The sequence below is a fragment of the Phocoena phocoena genome, chromosome 17, assembly GCF_963924675.1.
Source record: "Phocoena phocoena chromosome 17, mPhoPho1.1, whole genome shotgun sequence".
Classification (NCBI taxonomy): domain Eukaryota; kingdom Metazoa; phylum Chordata; class Mammalia; order Artiodactyla; family Phocoenidae; genus Phocoena; species Phocoena phocoena.
Window position 1 is genome coordinate 80,789,429 of NC_089235.1, and position 14,412 is coordinate 80,803,840.

At 48.8% G+C, this 14,412-nt stretch overlaps 1 protein-coding gene across 2 annotated transcripts in view; it reads right to left on the reverse strand.

Moving 5' to 3' along the window:
• The window catches only part of ARHGAP39 (Rho GTPase activating protein 39), a 37,243-nt gene extending 32,267 nt beyond the window's left edge, over window positions 1-4,976 (reverse strand). For both annotated transcript variants that reach the window (XM_065895282.1, XM_065895283.1), the window contains exon 1: window positions 4,897-4,976. In XM_065895282.1, the coding sequence (XP_065751354.1) occupies window positions 4,897-4,976 (80 nt within the window). The remainder of the gene's footprint in view (window positions 1-4,896) is intronic.
• Window positions 4,977-14,412: the final 9,436 nt, after the last annotated feature.

A 14,412-nucleotide genomic window follows, 5' to 3' on the forward strand; every position in this document is an offset into this window, starting at 1 on the left:
TTCGGAGAGAAGGGGAGGCACCCTGCTCCTTGCCCTCTGCTGAAGGCCCAGTGTTTCACTTGGGAGCCCGGGTGGGCTTTGGCAGAGAGCTGAGGGGGCAGCCCTTCTCTGAGGACCTCATCCTTCTCTGGGGACCTCATCCCTACTCTTTGAGGTCAGAAGTGCTCGGGGTGGGGAGGAGAGAAGGCACAGTCCTGCGGGCGATGAGCCCCGATCGCTTAGGATGCGCACGCGCACACACACACACACACACACACACACACACACACACACCTGCCCCGCAGCAGCCCTGCAGGCTCTAGGGCCTCTTTCTGGCTCCACAGTCATTTCTGGAAGCCAGCTGAGCCAAGGCAGGCTAGCATAGTGGGCAGGGCACAGCAGCTGAATGGTGTGGAGCCACAGAGAGGGCAGGAGATGAGGAGGGAGCAGGAAAGAGGGAGAGCCCTGAGGATCCTCAGGGCTGGAGGAGGAAGTGCGAAGTGGGCCCGGCCTGTGGGGCTTGGCCACGTCTGAGCGGCCTCCCCCCGCCCCGGTCATCCAGCCAGCGAGCCCCCTCTCTCTCCGAGCTGCAGCCCTCCCGTCTCCCTCTACCTGCGGTCACACTGGGCAGCTCTCAGTGGGGGAGGGCACTGGGGCTCCGTGCTTGCCCATGTGGGACCGCTGCCTAACCTGCCATCCTGTAGCGGGAGGAGCAGGGCTGGGTGGGCATCCTGGGGTCAGACGGCTCGAGGGACAGAGGCCGTGAGGCGGTGTCCTAGACGTAGAGGACAGGAGGCAGACCTCGCGGCACTGAGTGGACCAGCCCCTGCCCTGCTTCTCTGCCTGGTGGGAGTGTGTGGCCCTCTTGCCTCTTCCTGCCTGGATCCCCACGGCCGCCAGCTGGCCATTGTCCACACAGAAGACGGAGCAAACTTCTAACTTTGGGAACTGGGTACTTTTAACCAGGAAGCTGCGGCCGCCTGCACTGCCCTAGGATGGAAGGCACCGCCAGCGCAGCTCAGCGGGCACCCCGCATTCAGCCAGAGGATACGGGTGCCACCAGGCCTGGAAGCTGGCGGGCACTGCCTGAGGGCGCCCCCCACCCAGGGACGAAGGCGCCTGGAGACCAGGCCAGGAGCTGGGGGTCTTGCCCCCGTGAGGAAGGAAGCCCTGAGGTTCCGAGATTGCCCTCAGCTGACCGCCTGCTCTCCCCTTGGGCCGCGGCATGGGATCGGCTGGGACAAAAGGCAGACGCTACCCAAGGAAGGGCTGACCCAGCAGAGATGCTCAGAAAGCACTGGACTGAACACTCTGAGCCCCAGGGAAGCGATAACAATTCTTATTTTTGCTCTAAATACGTTTTCAAATGAATTTAATGGCGATAATTCTCTGTGAATAAAGAAAAGCATCTGTTCCCTTTTCAGCGCATCCCTGTGTGCACGTGGGCAGGACCCCGCCTTTTCAGAAGAACGTTCTGGGCGCTCCCTACGGCACTGAACCAAGTCCCCCGGTGACCCAGGGGGCAGAGAATGTGCTGGAACCTGGAGCCTGGGGAGGGCTGGGAGCGAGCGGGGCCCGAGCAGACCCCATGGCAGGGAGGGGAGGGCAGACCTCGTCCCCGAGGTCGGTGCTGTCCACACCTAGCACCCGGGCAGTGGGGGCTGCAGAGCCTAAGGATGCTTGGTCCCCGGGCGCGTGATGGAGGAATGGTGCTGAAACCACTCTGGGGCTTCCCTGCCAGTAGGAAGGGTCGGGACCTGTGGGTGACAGGCTGATCACAGTGACCCACCCACACCATCGGAATGGAGTTTGAGGGAGATTATATGGCGACGATGTCTAACGTGAATTGGGTAGGAAAGGATGAGCCATTTGGGGAAAGAGCCGGAAGATTCAAGATGACAGCAGTTTCCTGGGTGTGACGCCGGCCGCGGCCTCTCCCCGTGTGCCGGGCAGGCTGCGTGGACGACCTGCCTCTTTCTTCCAAGTCCTGGAGATGTTTGCTCGCAGACAATGACCTGTTCAAATACTTACTTCCGGGGAGAGCCTCACGAGTGCCAAGTATGTCCCAGGCAATCTGCCAGGTGAAAGGGAGGCGAGCATGACCAAGCACAGCCCCTGCAGTGGGGATCCTGCAACAGGAGAGGCAGGACCGTTCACCAGGGAAGGGGCAGCCTCTCCAGCAAACGGTGCTGGAAGCTGAGGTCTCTGGGCAGGAAGGCCCCTAGCTCATGCCACACACAGGAAGCTCACGCCTAGCAGTGACTAAGAACCCAGAGGCACTAAAAAAAGATCAGTAAATTGTAAAGTAAAAAAGATTTGGTTTCTTTGGACACATTGGTGAGAATATTAAATATTTGCAATATAAATTACAGATAAAAGGTTCATATACTTAATACACAAATTTGAACAAGAAGAAAACAAATATACTACAGGAAAATGGGCAAAAGATAAGAACAGACAATTCTTAAAGTAAATAACATATGTGAAATGTCCCACTTCACCTGGCATCAGACATAAAACCCACGCCACACTGAGGCCCCCAGCCCCCGGGCACCACATCCAGGCCCGAGCCTTGTCCTGGGGGAGGCTGTGGGCAGACAGGGGCAGCGTGCAGGGCCCCACGGAGGGCACGTGAGGGCACGACATCTCCAGCCCAGCAACCCCTCCCCCAATCTCCCTGAAGACATACCGCCAAGAAAACAAAATGACACCAGCACCAGGCGCTCACCGCAGCATCACTCCTAAGCACACGCTAACTGGAAACACCTACACTGAACGCGGGGCTGGTGGCCCCACACCCAGGAGGCTGCAAAGGGGGCCACCTCTGGGGCCCGAGGTCCAGGGCACCCTTCCAAACAGACATAGGAGATAAACCAGAAAACCTCCTGCAAGAGGTAGGTGGGGGCACGGAGAAGGTCTGGGGGGGCCCTTCTCTGAATATAAATACCTTTTGAATCGTTTTGTCTTTTGAAAGCATGTTAAGGGTCTACATGTTTAAAAAACAAAATTAGGGACTTCCCTGGCAGTCCAGGGGTTAAGACTCGGCGCTTGCACTGCCGGGGGCCGAGGTTCAATCCCTGGTTGGGGAACTAAGATCCCATAAGCCGAGTGGGCACGGCCAAAAACACCAAACCAAAACAAACCAAAACAAAATTAAATCAATAAGAATGGAAAGGGAGAGGAAAAAACCTCAAACTGAAACAAATGGACGCAACTGTATTTCGATGGACATCATAACCACAAGAGGGAGAAGAAAGCTAACCCAGCGTGAGCACAGGACCAGACGCCAACCCTGCTGCTGGGGGGAGGGTGCGTGTGGGCGCGCAAGTAAGTCCTGGACATTTCTCTAGTATGTGTATGTACACACACACACACACACACACACACACACACACCTCTGTAGCAGAATGGGCAAGCGACTTTGAAACCATCTTGGACACACTGTCAGTTGAACAAACGAGTCACTGCACTGCGGCTCTTGGAAACAGGGCTCTCCTGGGGGAGGCGCCGGACGGTGGTACAGGAGGCGGCAAGAAAACGCCTCAGAAAAGGGCTGGCCGCGACCGGAGATGTCCACGCAAACTCAGCGCTTCTAGCCCTTCTGCTTAAAGGGTCAAGAAACACACACGTCGCAGGAGCCACGAGCACACACGCTGGTCCTTAGACCCTAGTCTTCCCTTGGGGAACGGGGCCCCTCAGAGAAACAGCCAACAGGGGGTGGGGGGAGGCAGCCCAGGATGCACCTGGAGCCCGGGGAAGCCACCAGGAATCACCGGGGCCAGCCTGGAGGAGTCTCACCGGCCCATCTGGTACAGCAGAGCACCAAGTCATTAAGTGCGGGATGAACGACAAACCACGGAAAACAGAACGGAATTTGTGATTCCACACTGAGAGGGATCCACAAGTGAACACAGCAATGGGGAGGAGGGGCTCTTGCTCCCGAGGGACGGGGGGCACTGGCTGGCCGGTGTGGACCGGGTGCCGTGGCTGGGAAGGCATCCAGCTCTGCACCCATCCCAGGAAGGCCCAGGTCAAGGAAGAAACGGTGGAAGCCCCGAAACTGGCGAGGAGCACGGCAGCGAGGCAAACAGCCACTGTCCCGAGAGCAGGTGGGCGGCAGGTGGCCGTGAACGTGCAGAAGGACACACTCTGCTCAGAAATCATCGGAAAAACCAACCCGAGTGCTCTATCTTAACAAGGGTGGCATCCCTGAAAAAGTGTCTATGTCGCAAAAGGCAGAGGAAGGAGGTGGAAATCTTCCAGGTTACAAAACACATGGGAGACGTGCAGCAGACTCGGGGTAAGCGGCGCTGGAGGGGCCGGAAACGCCGCGAAGGACGGCAAGGAGCCAGCGGCCAAAGCCGGACCAGGCGGTACAGGAGGCGGGTGCTTCCCATCGCACAGATTTACGCACGGCACCTCCTGTCCCGGGAGATGTGAGCAAACACGGGGCTGGATGTGCGTGTCCCCCCAGATGACTCAGAACAGTGCTGTTTGTGGAAGGAGCAGCGGCCGCACGGCGGCACAGAGCATGAACTGGGTAAGGGGACCTGATGCTCAGAGCACTCTTCCTGTTCGTGCAACTTGTGGAATTATTCCCAAATAAAGCCATAAATTAGAAAAACGCAAGGGATCATCTGTGGCCGCCTGCCTCGGCGTGGATGCCCAGAGGGCGCCTAAGGGGCTGGGCCCAGCTGAGGGCTGGCAGGGTGTCCACTGCCTGAGGAGAAGCCCTCCCTGCTCTGCAGCCCGTTGGCGACAGGAGGTGGGGCTCCCCGGGGAAGCCAGATTCAGAAGGCAGCACACAGCTCCTGGTGGAGGAGAGTGGGGCCAGGCCGCGTAAGCAGGCAGGACAGCACTGACAAGCCGAGGAAAAGCCTCCTGCTTTGCTGGCCCCTGGTAAGTCAGCCTCCTTACCTCGTGCTAGATCCTGAAATCCGAGACTCCTGCAGGCCAGCATGATGGCTCTCGCATTCGTAGTCCTGTGTCTGGGACATCGCAGCCTCTTCCTGAGGACCCAGGTGGACGGATGTCAGCAGGTCAGTGGGATGCCCTCAGCATCAGTTGGGAAGGCACTGCCCTGAGAGCAGAAGCCACATTATTATGCCTTTGGGTTTTTGGGGAAACAGTAACTCCCAGCCTGGCCCCTCATGGTCCAGGTTGCCGGCGAGAATGAGGCACACTCCTGCCTGAGCTGGTTTCTGAGCTTCCCGCGCCCGACCCTGAACCCCAGCCGGGATCCGGCCCCTGCCCAGCTCCCGCGGAAGGCATCCAGACCCCCTCGCCAGCTGGCCCTAGGCAAGCTGCCTGCCCCCTCTGAGCGCAGTGTTCTTGCCTGGTAAACAGGGACAGCACTACCCACCTGGCACTACCGTGTCCCCAAGCGAGAGGCACATGGCACGCCCTGGACTGGGCAACACTCAAGGGTGACCTATGCACACGCAAGGCCCCCAGATTTAGGACAGAGGGGGCTGTTCAAAAACGGTGCTGCATTGACACGATTTACACATGGGAAACAATGAACCTTGACCCCTACCTCATCCAATACATTAAACTCAATTCTAGGTAAACCGATGCTCTGAACATTAAAAGTAAGACAGTAAGACTTTTAGAAAAAATGTAGAAGAAAATCTTTGTGGTTTTAGAGTAGGTGCACATAATCAGACACAAAAAGTCACTAACCACAAAAGAAACATTAACAAATTGGACTATAATATTAAGAACCTCTGCTTATAAATTTTTACCATTATGAATATTACTCAGCCATAAAAAAGAATGAAATAATACCATTTGCAGCAACATGGATGGACCTAGAGGTTTTCATACTAAGCGAAGTAAGTCAGAAAGAGAAAGACGAATACCATATGATATTACTTGTATGTGGAATCTAAAATACGACACAAATGAACTTATTTACGAAACAGAAACAGACTCACAGACATAGAGAACAGACTTGTGTTGGCAAAGGGAGTGGGGTGGGGGAGGAAAGGACTGGGAGTTTGGGATGAGCAGATGCAAACTAGTATATAATGAATGGACAAACAACAAGGTCCTACTGTAGAGCACAGGGAACTATATTCAATATCCTGTGCTAAACCACAATGGAAAAGAATAGGAAAAAGAATAGATATATATGTATAACTGAATCACTTTGCTGTACAGCAGAAATTAACACAACATTGTAAATCAACTATACTTCGATAATTTTTTTTTTTTTTTTTTTTTTTGTGGTATGCGGGCCTCTCACTGCTGTGGCCGCTCCCCTTGCAGAGCACAGGCTCCGGACGCACAGGCTCAGCGGCCATGGCTCACGGGCCCAGCCGCTCCGTGGCATGTGGGATCCTCCCGGCGGGGCACGAACCCGTGTCCCCTGCATCGGCAGGCGGACTCTCAACCACTGCGCCACCAGGGAAGACGAATAAAAATTTTAAAAATAAATTTTTTCCATTACAAGAAAAAAGACAAATCCAGGGTAGGAGATATTTGATACATAGAATATGTATAATACATTACATAAGTGTGTGTACATGATCTGATCTGACAAAGGACTATTTCCAAAACATATAAAAGATTCCTAGAAATAAATAAGAAAAAACCACAATCAATAGAAAAAAGGACAAAAGACTTGAAAGCACACTTAACAACAACAAAAATCTAAATGACTAATAAACACACAGAAGTGTGCTCCACCTCATTAGTCATCGGGAAATGCTAATTAAAAGCATAATGGGACACTAGCGTACCCACCAGAATGGCTAGCATGGAAAAGTAAACCTACCCTACGCTGGCCAGAGTGTGGAGGTTCACCGGCTGCAGGGCGCAGGTTAACACCCTCCAACCGGGTTGGCAGCACTTCCTAGGCTGCACGTACCCCGAGGCCCGGTCATCCAGGGCTGCCACTTCCAGCGACAGGGGCCAGCAGAGGCCACATGGCCGCTCACCGAGGCCTGCACATGGCATTCCCAGCAGCCGCAACGGGAAACTGCCACATGTCCGTCACAGCAGAAACGGCACACGGGAGTTGCCCCCGACAACCTGGGTGTGGCTCCGGGGGGTGAGAGACAGGAGCCTGACACACTGGAGTCACCAGCACGATCCCCTTACGTATGTTCAACATCAGGCACACGAGCCTCTGCGGGTGCATCAGAAGCAGCCGCCTCTATGCCGGGTAGTGACAGGTGGGCCCAAGGGGCAGGGCCACCATTGAGCATGTGTTGGTTTACAAAAGCTCTCAGAGGGACTTCCCTGGTGGCCCAGTGGTAAAGAATCCGCCTTCCAATGCAGGTGATGCAAGTTCGATTCCTGGTCAGAGAACTAAGATCCCACACGCCATGGGGCAACTAAGCTCGCACGCCTCAACTAGAGAGCCTGCATGCTGCAAACTACAGAGCCCACGCACTCTGGAACCCACGCGCCACAACTACAGAGCCCACATGCCCTGGAGCCCGCGTGCCACAACTAGAGAAGGGAAAAACCTGCACGCCACGACTAGAGAAGAGAGAAGCCTGTGCGCCGCAGCGAAAGATCCCGCATGCCGCAACTAAGACCCAATAAATTTAAAAAAAAAAAAAAAAAAAAAAAAGCTCTTGGAGTTCCATGCCATCGCTTTCACACCTTCTTGTACACAAGCCTCACTTCAGTAAAACGTCTGAAGAACTGTGGAGCAGCGGCAGCGCAGCAGGGGACACCTGCCCCTTGCCCCGTCCTCACCCCAGCTGCTCTCGGGACGAGGCCCTCTCTGGAAGAGGCTGGTCCACAGATCCTATCTGTGCTAATCAAGGCGGGGAGAAAGCAGGTTCAGGGCACAGGAACACAGCCAGCCAGGGGCCCAGGGGCAAGGGACGCTGCTGGCCAATCAGACACTTTCTCTAAGGCCCAGAAGGACTGTGACGCCCCGTGTCCCACCCGACTCCACTCAGTTCCTGGGCTGGAGAACAGGCTCCCAGCCGCCTCCTTCCTACCACTGGAATGTCCACACAACTACTAGGAATGCTTAAGACTACCAGGAATGCCATTTTAAAAAAAATGAAACAAGTCTTTCTAATTGTCTAAGAGAAAATAGGTGACCTTCTTGTATGGCTTCAACATTAAAAAAAAAAAAATTAAAACAGCACTGTTAGTGAAATTTTGGAAAAAGTAAAAGGTACCTACCATAACCTGAGAACAACTCAAATCAATGTCTTCAAACTGTGCACCTCCTTTCACTCATCTGCCATCCTTCCCGGCTGGTCCAGAGCAGCAAGGCTACCACCTCCAGTGCATCTGGCTGCCTTCCTCATTTCAGTGCCAGCTAAGGCATCACCCCCTCCAGAAAGCCTTCTCCAATCTGGGACAGACACCTCATCTTGGTGACCCACATGCCCTGGGTCTGAAATCAGGTAGTGTCGGCCCTCCAACTTTGCTCTTCATGTTTGAAGTTGTTTTAATTATTCTAGGTCCTCTGCATTTCCATATGAATTTCAGAATCAGCTTCTCAGTTTCTCCAGAATAGGCTGCTATGATTTTGCTTGCAGTTGCATCGAATCTACCCATCAACATGAAGAAAACTAACATCGTAACAATCTAAGTCTTCAAATCTGTGAACAGGGCATATCTCTCCATTAGTTACCAGTTTCTCTCAGCAATGTTCTGTAGTTTTTTTTTAGTGCAGAGATCTTGTACATATTTAGTCAAATTTACCTGTATTTCATATTTTGGACACTGACAAAATATAAAACAATTTCCAATTGTTCGTTACTAGTACAGAAGTATATCATTTGGTTTTGCATATTGGTAACCTTGCTAAACTCACTCATTAGCTCTAATTGTGCCCTCCCTTTAAAAAATTTCATTAGAATTTCTACATAGATGATCATGTCAATGGTGAACACAGACAATCTTACTTCTTCCTTTCCAATATGGATCGTTTTCTTTTTCTTCCTTCCCTGCCCTGGCTAGAACCTCCGCCAAGATGCTGACTAGGATGGGTAAGAGCAGACACAGTTGCCTCATTCCTGATCTCAGGGGAAGCAGCCAGTGTATCATTATTAAGTATGATGTTGGACTTCCCTGGTGGCGCAGTGATTAAGAATCTGCCTGCCAATGCAGAGGACACGGGTTCTAGCCCTGGTCCAGAAAGATCCCACATGCCGCGGAGCAGCTAAGCCCATGCGCCACAACTACTGAGCCTGTGCTCTAGAGCCCGTGTGCCCCAACTACTGAAGCCCGCATGCCTAGAGCCCGTGCTCCGCAACAAGAGAAGCCACTGCAATGAGAAGCCCGCACACAGCAACGAAGAGTAGCCCCCACTCGCTGCAACTAGAGAAAAGCCCATGCGCAGCAATGACGACCCAACGCAGCTAAAAATAAAACTTAATTAATTTTATTTTAAAAAAAGTATGATGTTAACTGCAGATGTTTCATAAATGTCCTGTGTTGGGTTGAAGAAATTTCCCTGAATTCCTACTTTGTGGGGTTTTTTAAAAATCAGAAATGGATGTTGGATTTTGTAAATCGTTTTTACCATGTGTATTGAAATGATCACATGATTTTTCTTTTTTGGTTTCAGAATAGTTGAATTCCATTGATTAACTTTCTAATGTTAAACCAACCCTGTATTCCTTGGACAAATCCCAGTTGGTCAGGATATATTATCACTTTTATATATTGTTGTATCACGTATATATATTGTATGTATCATATATTGTTAACAAAATAAAATTTTGTTAAGAATTTCTGCGTCTATGTTCATATGTACTTTATTCTTCTTGTGATGTCTGTCTGGTTTTGGTATCAAGATAATACTGGCAAAATAAAATGATTTGAGAAATATTCCCTCCTCTCAATTTTCTGGGAGAGCCTGTGCAGAATTGCTATTATTTCTTCCTCAAATGTTTGGTAGAATACACCAGTGAAGCCATCTGGGCATGCATTTTTTTGAGTGAGCTTTAGTGGGTTTTCTCTTTCAACGAATTTGTCCCCTTCACATAAGCTGCTGAATTTATTGGCATAAAGTTGTTATAGTATTCCTATATTATCTTTTTAAGATCAATAGAATCTGTAGTGATGCCAGCTCTTTTGTTCCTGATATAGGTAATTTATGTCTTTTCAGTCTTTTACCTAATCAGTTTGGTCAAAAGCTTGTCAATTTTATTGACCTTGTTTAAAAAAAGACAGTTTTTCACTTTATCAGTTTTCTCTATTATTTTTCTGCTTTAATTTCCGCTTCGATCTGTTACTGCCTTTCTTTGCATTCTTTTGGATTTAATTTGCTCTTTTTCTAATTTAAGGTAGAAGTTGAGTTCAGTGATTTGCGACCTTTTAAAATTTTAATCCAATTTAGGCATCTAGTGTTATAAAACTTCCTTTAGAGGACAGCTATCACGATATCCCACAAATTTTGATATGCTATATTTTCATTTTCACCCAGTTCAAAAGCTGTCTCATTTCCCTTTTGATTTCTCCTTTGACTCATGGATTATACAGAAGTATGTTATTTACTTTCCCAATAGCTGGTGATTTTCCAGATTTTTTTTAAAAAATTTATTTATTTGGTTGCGCTGGGTCTTAGTTGCAGCAGGCGGGCTCCTTAGTTGTGGCACACGAACTCTTAGTTGTGGCATGCATGTGGGATCTAGTTCCCTGACCAGGGATCGAACCAAGGCCCCCTACATTGGGAGCACGGAGTCTTATCCACTGTGCCACCAGGGAAGTCCCAGATATTTTTTTTTCTTTTTTTCCAGATATTTTTATAGTTTCTAATTTAGTACCGTTTTTGTCGAAAAAGTTATGGTGCAGAAAAATGGTCTATCTTGGTAAATATTTCATATGCACTGGAAAAAACATGCTGTTGGGTGGAATGCTCTATATATGTCAATCACATCAACTTAGTTGATTGTGCCAACACTAATTTCCTGTCTACCTGTTCATCAGTTACTGACGAAAGGGTACTGAGAGCTCCAACTACAATTGTGGCTTTGCTTATTTCTTTTTGCAGTTCTCTAAATTTTTGCTTCACATGTTTCATAGCTCTGTTATTAAGTACATAAAATTTATAGTATTTTCTTGAGGAATTAACCTCTTTGTCATTATGAAATATCTTTACCTGGTAGTTTTCTTTGCTCTGGAATGAGTACATTTGATATTATTACAGCAGGTCCAGCTTTCTTTCCATTAGCGTTAGAATTGTATCTCTTTTGCCTTTCTTTTACTAACCTATTTGTCTCTTGATATTTAAAGTGGGTTTATTGGGTAAGCCAGCATATAATTGGGTCATGCTTTTTTATGCAATCTGACAATTTCTGTTGTTTAATTGGGGTGTTTAAACCATCTATATTTGTGATTGTTGACAAGGTTATGTTGAAATCTACCCTCGTTTCCTATTTTTGATTTCTCCCATCTGTTCTTTGTTCCCCCTTTTCCTCTTTTTCTGCCTTCTTTTGAATTATTTTATGTGATTCCATTTTATCTCCACTGTTGACTTATCAGCTGTATGTAATTCATTGTTTTGCTATTTTAGCAGCTGCTTCTGGGTTTGCAGCATCCATATTTAATTGATCATAGTCTGCCTTCAAGTGAAATTATATTTCTTCAAGCATATGAGTTTGCCATTTCTCCTGGACTTTGTGCCATTTTTGTCATACATTTTATTCTATTTATGTTACAATCCCCCAGCTCTGCTAAATTATTATTTTTAGTTAAATAATTGCGTTTTAAAGAGATGCCGTTTAAAGAGAATTAAATAATAAGAAAGTGTCATATATTTAGTCATGTAGGTACGTTTCCAGGACTCTCCATTCTTTCACATAGATCCAGATTTCCATCTGGTTTCATTTTCCTGCAGCCTGAAGAATTTCCTATAACATTTCTTGCTGTGAAGGTCTTTCAGCTTTTGTTATGTTTGAAGTATCTTTATTTCACCTTCATTTTAGAGATATTTGCCCCGGTGTCGGCTCCTAGGCTGACAGTTTTCATTCAGCACTTGCACACGGTGCTCCACTGTCTCCTCATTTGCACTGTTTCCAAAGAGAAATCTGCCATCGTCCGTATCTTTGTTCCTCTGTGTGTAATTATGTCTTTTTTTCTGGCTGCTTTTTTTTTTTTTGTGGTACACGGGCCTCTCACTGTTGTGGCCTCTCCCATTGCGGAGCACAGGCTCCAGACGCGCAGGCTCAGCAGCCATGGCTCACGGGCCCAGCTGCTCCGTGGCACGTGGCATCTTCCCGGACCGGGGCACAAACCCGTGTCCCCTGCATCGGCAGGCGGACTCTCAACCTCTGCGCCACCAGGGAAGCCCTTTCTGGGTGCTTTTAAGACCTTTCTCTCCATCACTGACTTGGAGCAATTTGATTATGATGTGTCTGTGCATGTTCCTTGTGCTCAGAGTTTAAGATTGTTTGATCTAGGTTTATAGTTTTCATAAAACTTGGAGGCTTTTTGGCTATCATTTCTTCAAGTAGTTTTTCTGTCCCTCCCTCCCTCTTTGGGAACTCCAATTACACAAATCGCAGCCTCTGCCCACTGCCCCTCAGCTCAGTCAGGCTCGTTTTTTGCATTGTTTACTTAGTACTTTTCCTCTCCTTGTTTTAGTTCGGATACTTCTTACTGCTTTGTCTTCACATTCACTAATCTTTTCTTCTGCCACATCTAAGCTGCTGTTAATCCCATCCAGTGTGTTTTGCACTCAAGACAGTTTGGTGTCAAACCTAGAAGTTTAGTTTGGATCTTTAGTTCAGTGTCTTTACTTCACCAGGTCTCTACTTAAAGTCTCGAATATTTCCTTGAGCTTTCTGAACATATGGAATGTAGCTATAATAACTGCTGTAATGACCTCGTCTGCTAAATCTAACATCTGAGTCAGTTTTGCATCCGTTTCAACTGAATTTTCACTGCCTAATGAGTTGTATTTTCCTGTTTCTTTCTATGCCTGGTAATTTTGATTGGATGCCAGACACTGAATTTTACCCTTTTGTAAGCTGTATATTTCTGTATTCCTATAAATATTTTTGAGCTTTGTTTGGGGATACAGTTACTTGGAAACAGTGTGAAACTTTTGGTTCTTGTTTCTAAGATTGTCCAGGGGCACATAGCAGCATTTATTCCAGGGCTAGCTGTTCTCCACTGAGTAGCCTGCCCAGTGCCCTGTGAATTATGAAGGTTTTCACTCTGCCTGATGACAAGGCACTCTTCACAGTGTTGTGACAGCTCTGGGTACTGTTCCCCTTAATCCTTCTGAGTGACTCTTTCCCTGGCCTCTGGTGGTTTCCCCACACCCACACACTGATCAACACTCTGCTGGAAACTAAGAGAGACCCTCTGCACATCTCCAAGTTCTCTCTGTTTGCGGCTCTCTGCTCTCTGGTGCTCTTGCCTGCAAACTCTAGTCCCCTTAGTTGCCCTGAACTCTAAGCTCCAGCTCCTTTATGGAGGGAATCTGCCAGGCTCTGCATCCCTACACCTCCCTGAATGCCGTAAGAGCTGCAGAAACCATCAGGCTCATCTTGTCTGATTCTCATCCTGTAAGCATCACTGTACTTTGCTGCCTCATACCCAAAGTTTAGAAAACCAAGGTTTCACAACTATTGCCCAGCTTTTTTTTTTTGCAGTACATGGGCCTCTCACTGTTGCGGCCTCTCCCGTTGCAGAGCACAGGCTCCAGACGCGCAGGCTCAGCGGCCATGGCTCACGGGCCCAGCCGCTCCGCGGCATGTGGGATCTTCCCGGACCAGGGCACGAACCCGTGTCCCCTGCATCGGCAGGTGGACTCTCAACCACTGCACCACCAGGGAAGCCGCCCAGCTTTTTATTAGTTTCGAGTGGGAGGGCTAATCTGTTACTCCATCTTGCGTGTAGGTGGATTGTAGTATAGTCACACACATGTCATTATAACTGTGATATGCCATCTGTCTCCCCACTAGAGGGTGAGGGTAAGCTCCTTGAGGGCAGAGATGATGTTTGTTTTGTTATATCCTCGATACACAGTAACCAATCAAACATTTACTGAATAAACACACTCCTTAATCACCTGGAATTGATTTTGGCACACTGTACAATTAAGGACCTCAAATGTTTGTTCTGTTACATACTGTATGACTCCAAGTATTAAGACAGTTTGGACGAGGCAAAACTATATTGCTGGTAAAAAGATCATGGATGCCAGTGGTTCAGGAGGGAGGATGGTTGAATGGGGGAACACAGGGGATTTTCTACAGTGGCAAAACGGTTCTGTGTAATACTGCCATTGTGGATACCTGACAATATGCATTTCTCAAACCCAAAGAACTTTACAGCAAAAAGAGTGAAACTCAATGTACACAAACTTAAAAGAAAATAATTCAGGAAGTCAGACGTTCTCAGGATGGGGCTTCCCTGGTGGCGCAGTAGATAAGAATCTGCCTGCCAATGCAAGGGAACACAGGTTTGAGCCCTGGTTCGGGAAGATGCCACAAGCCACAG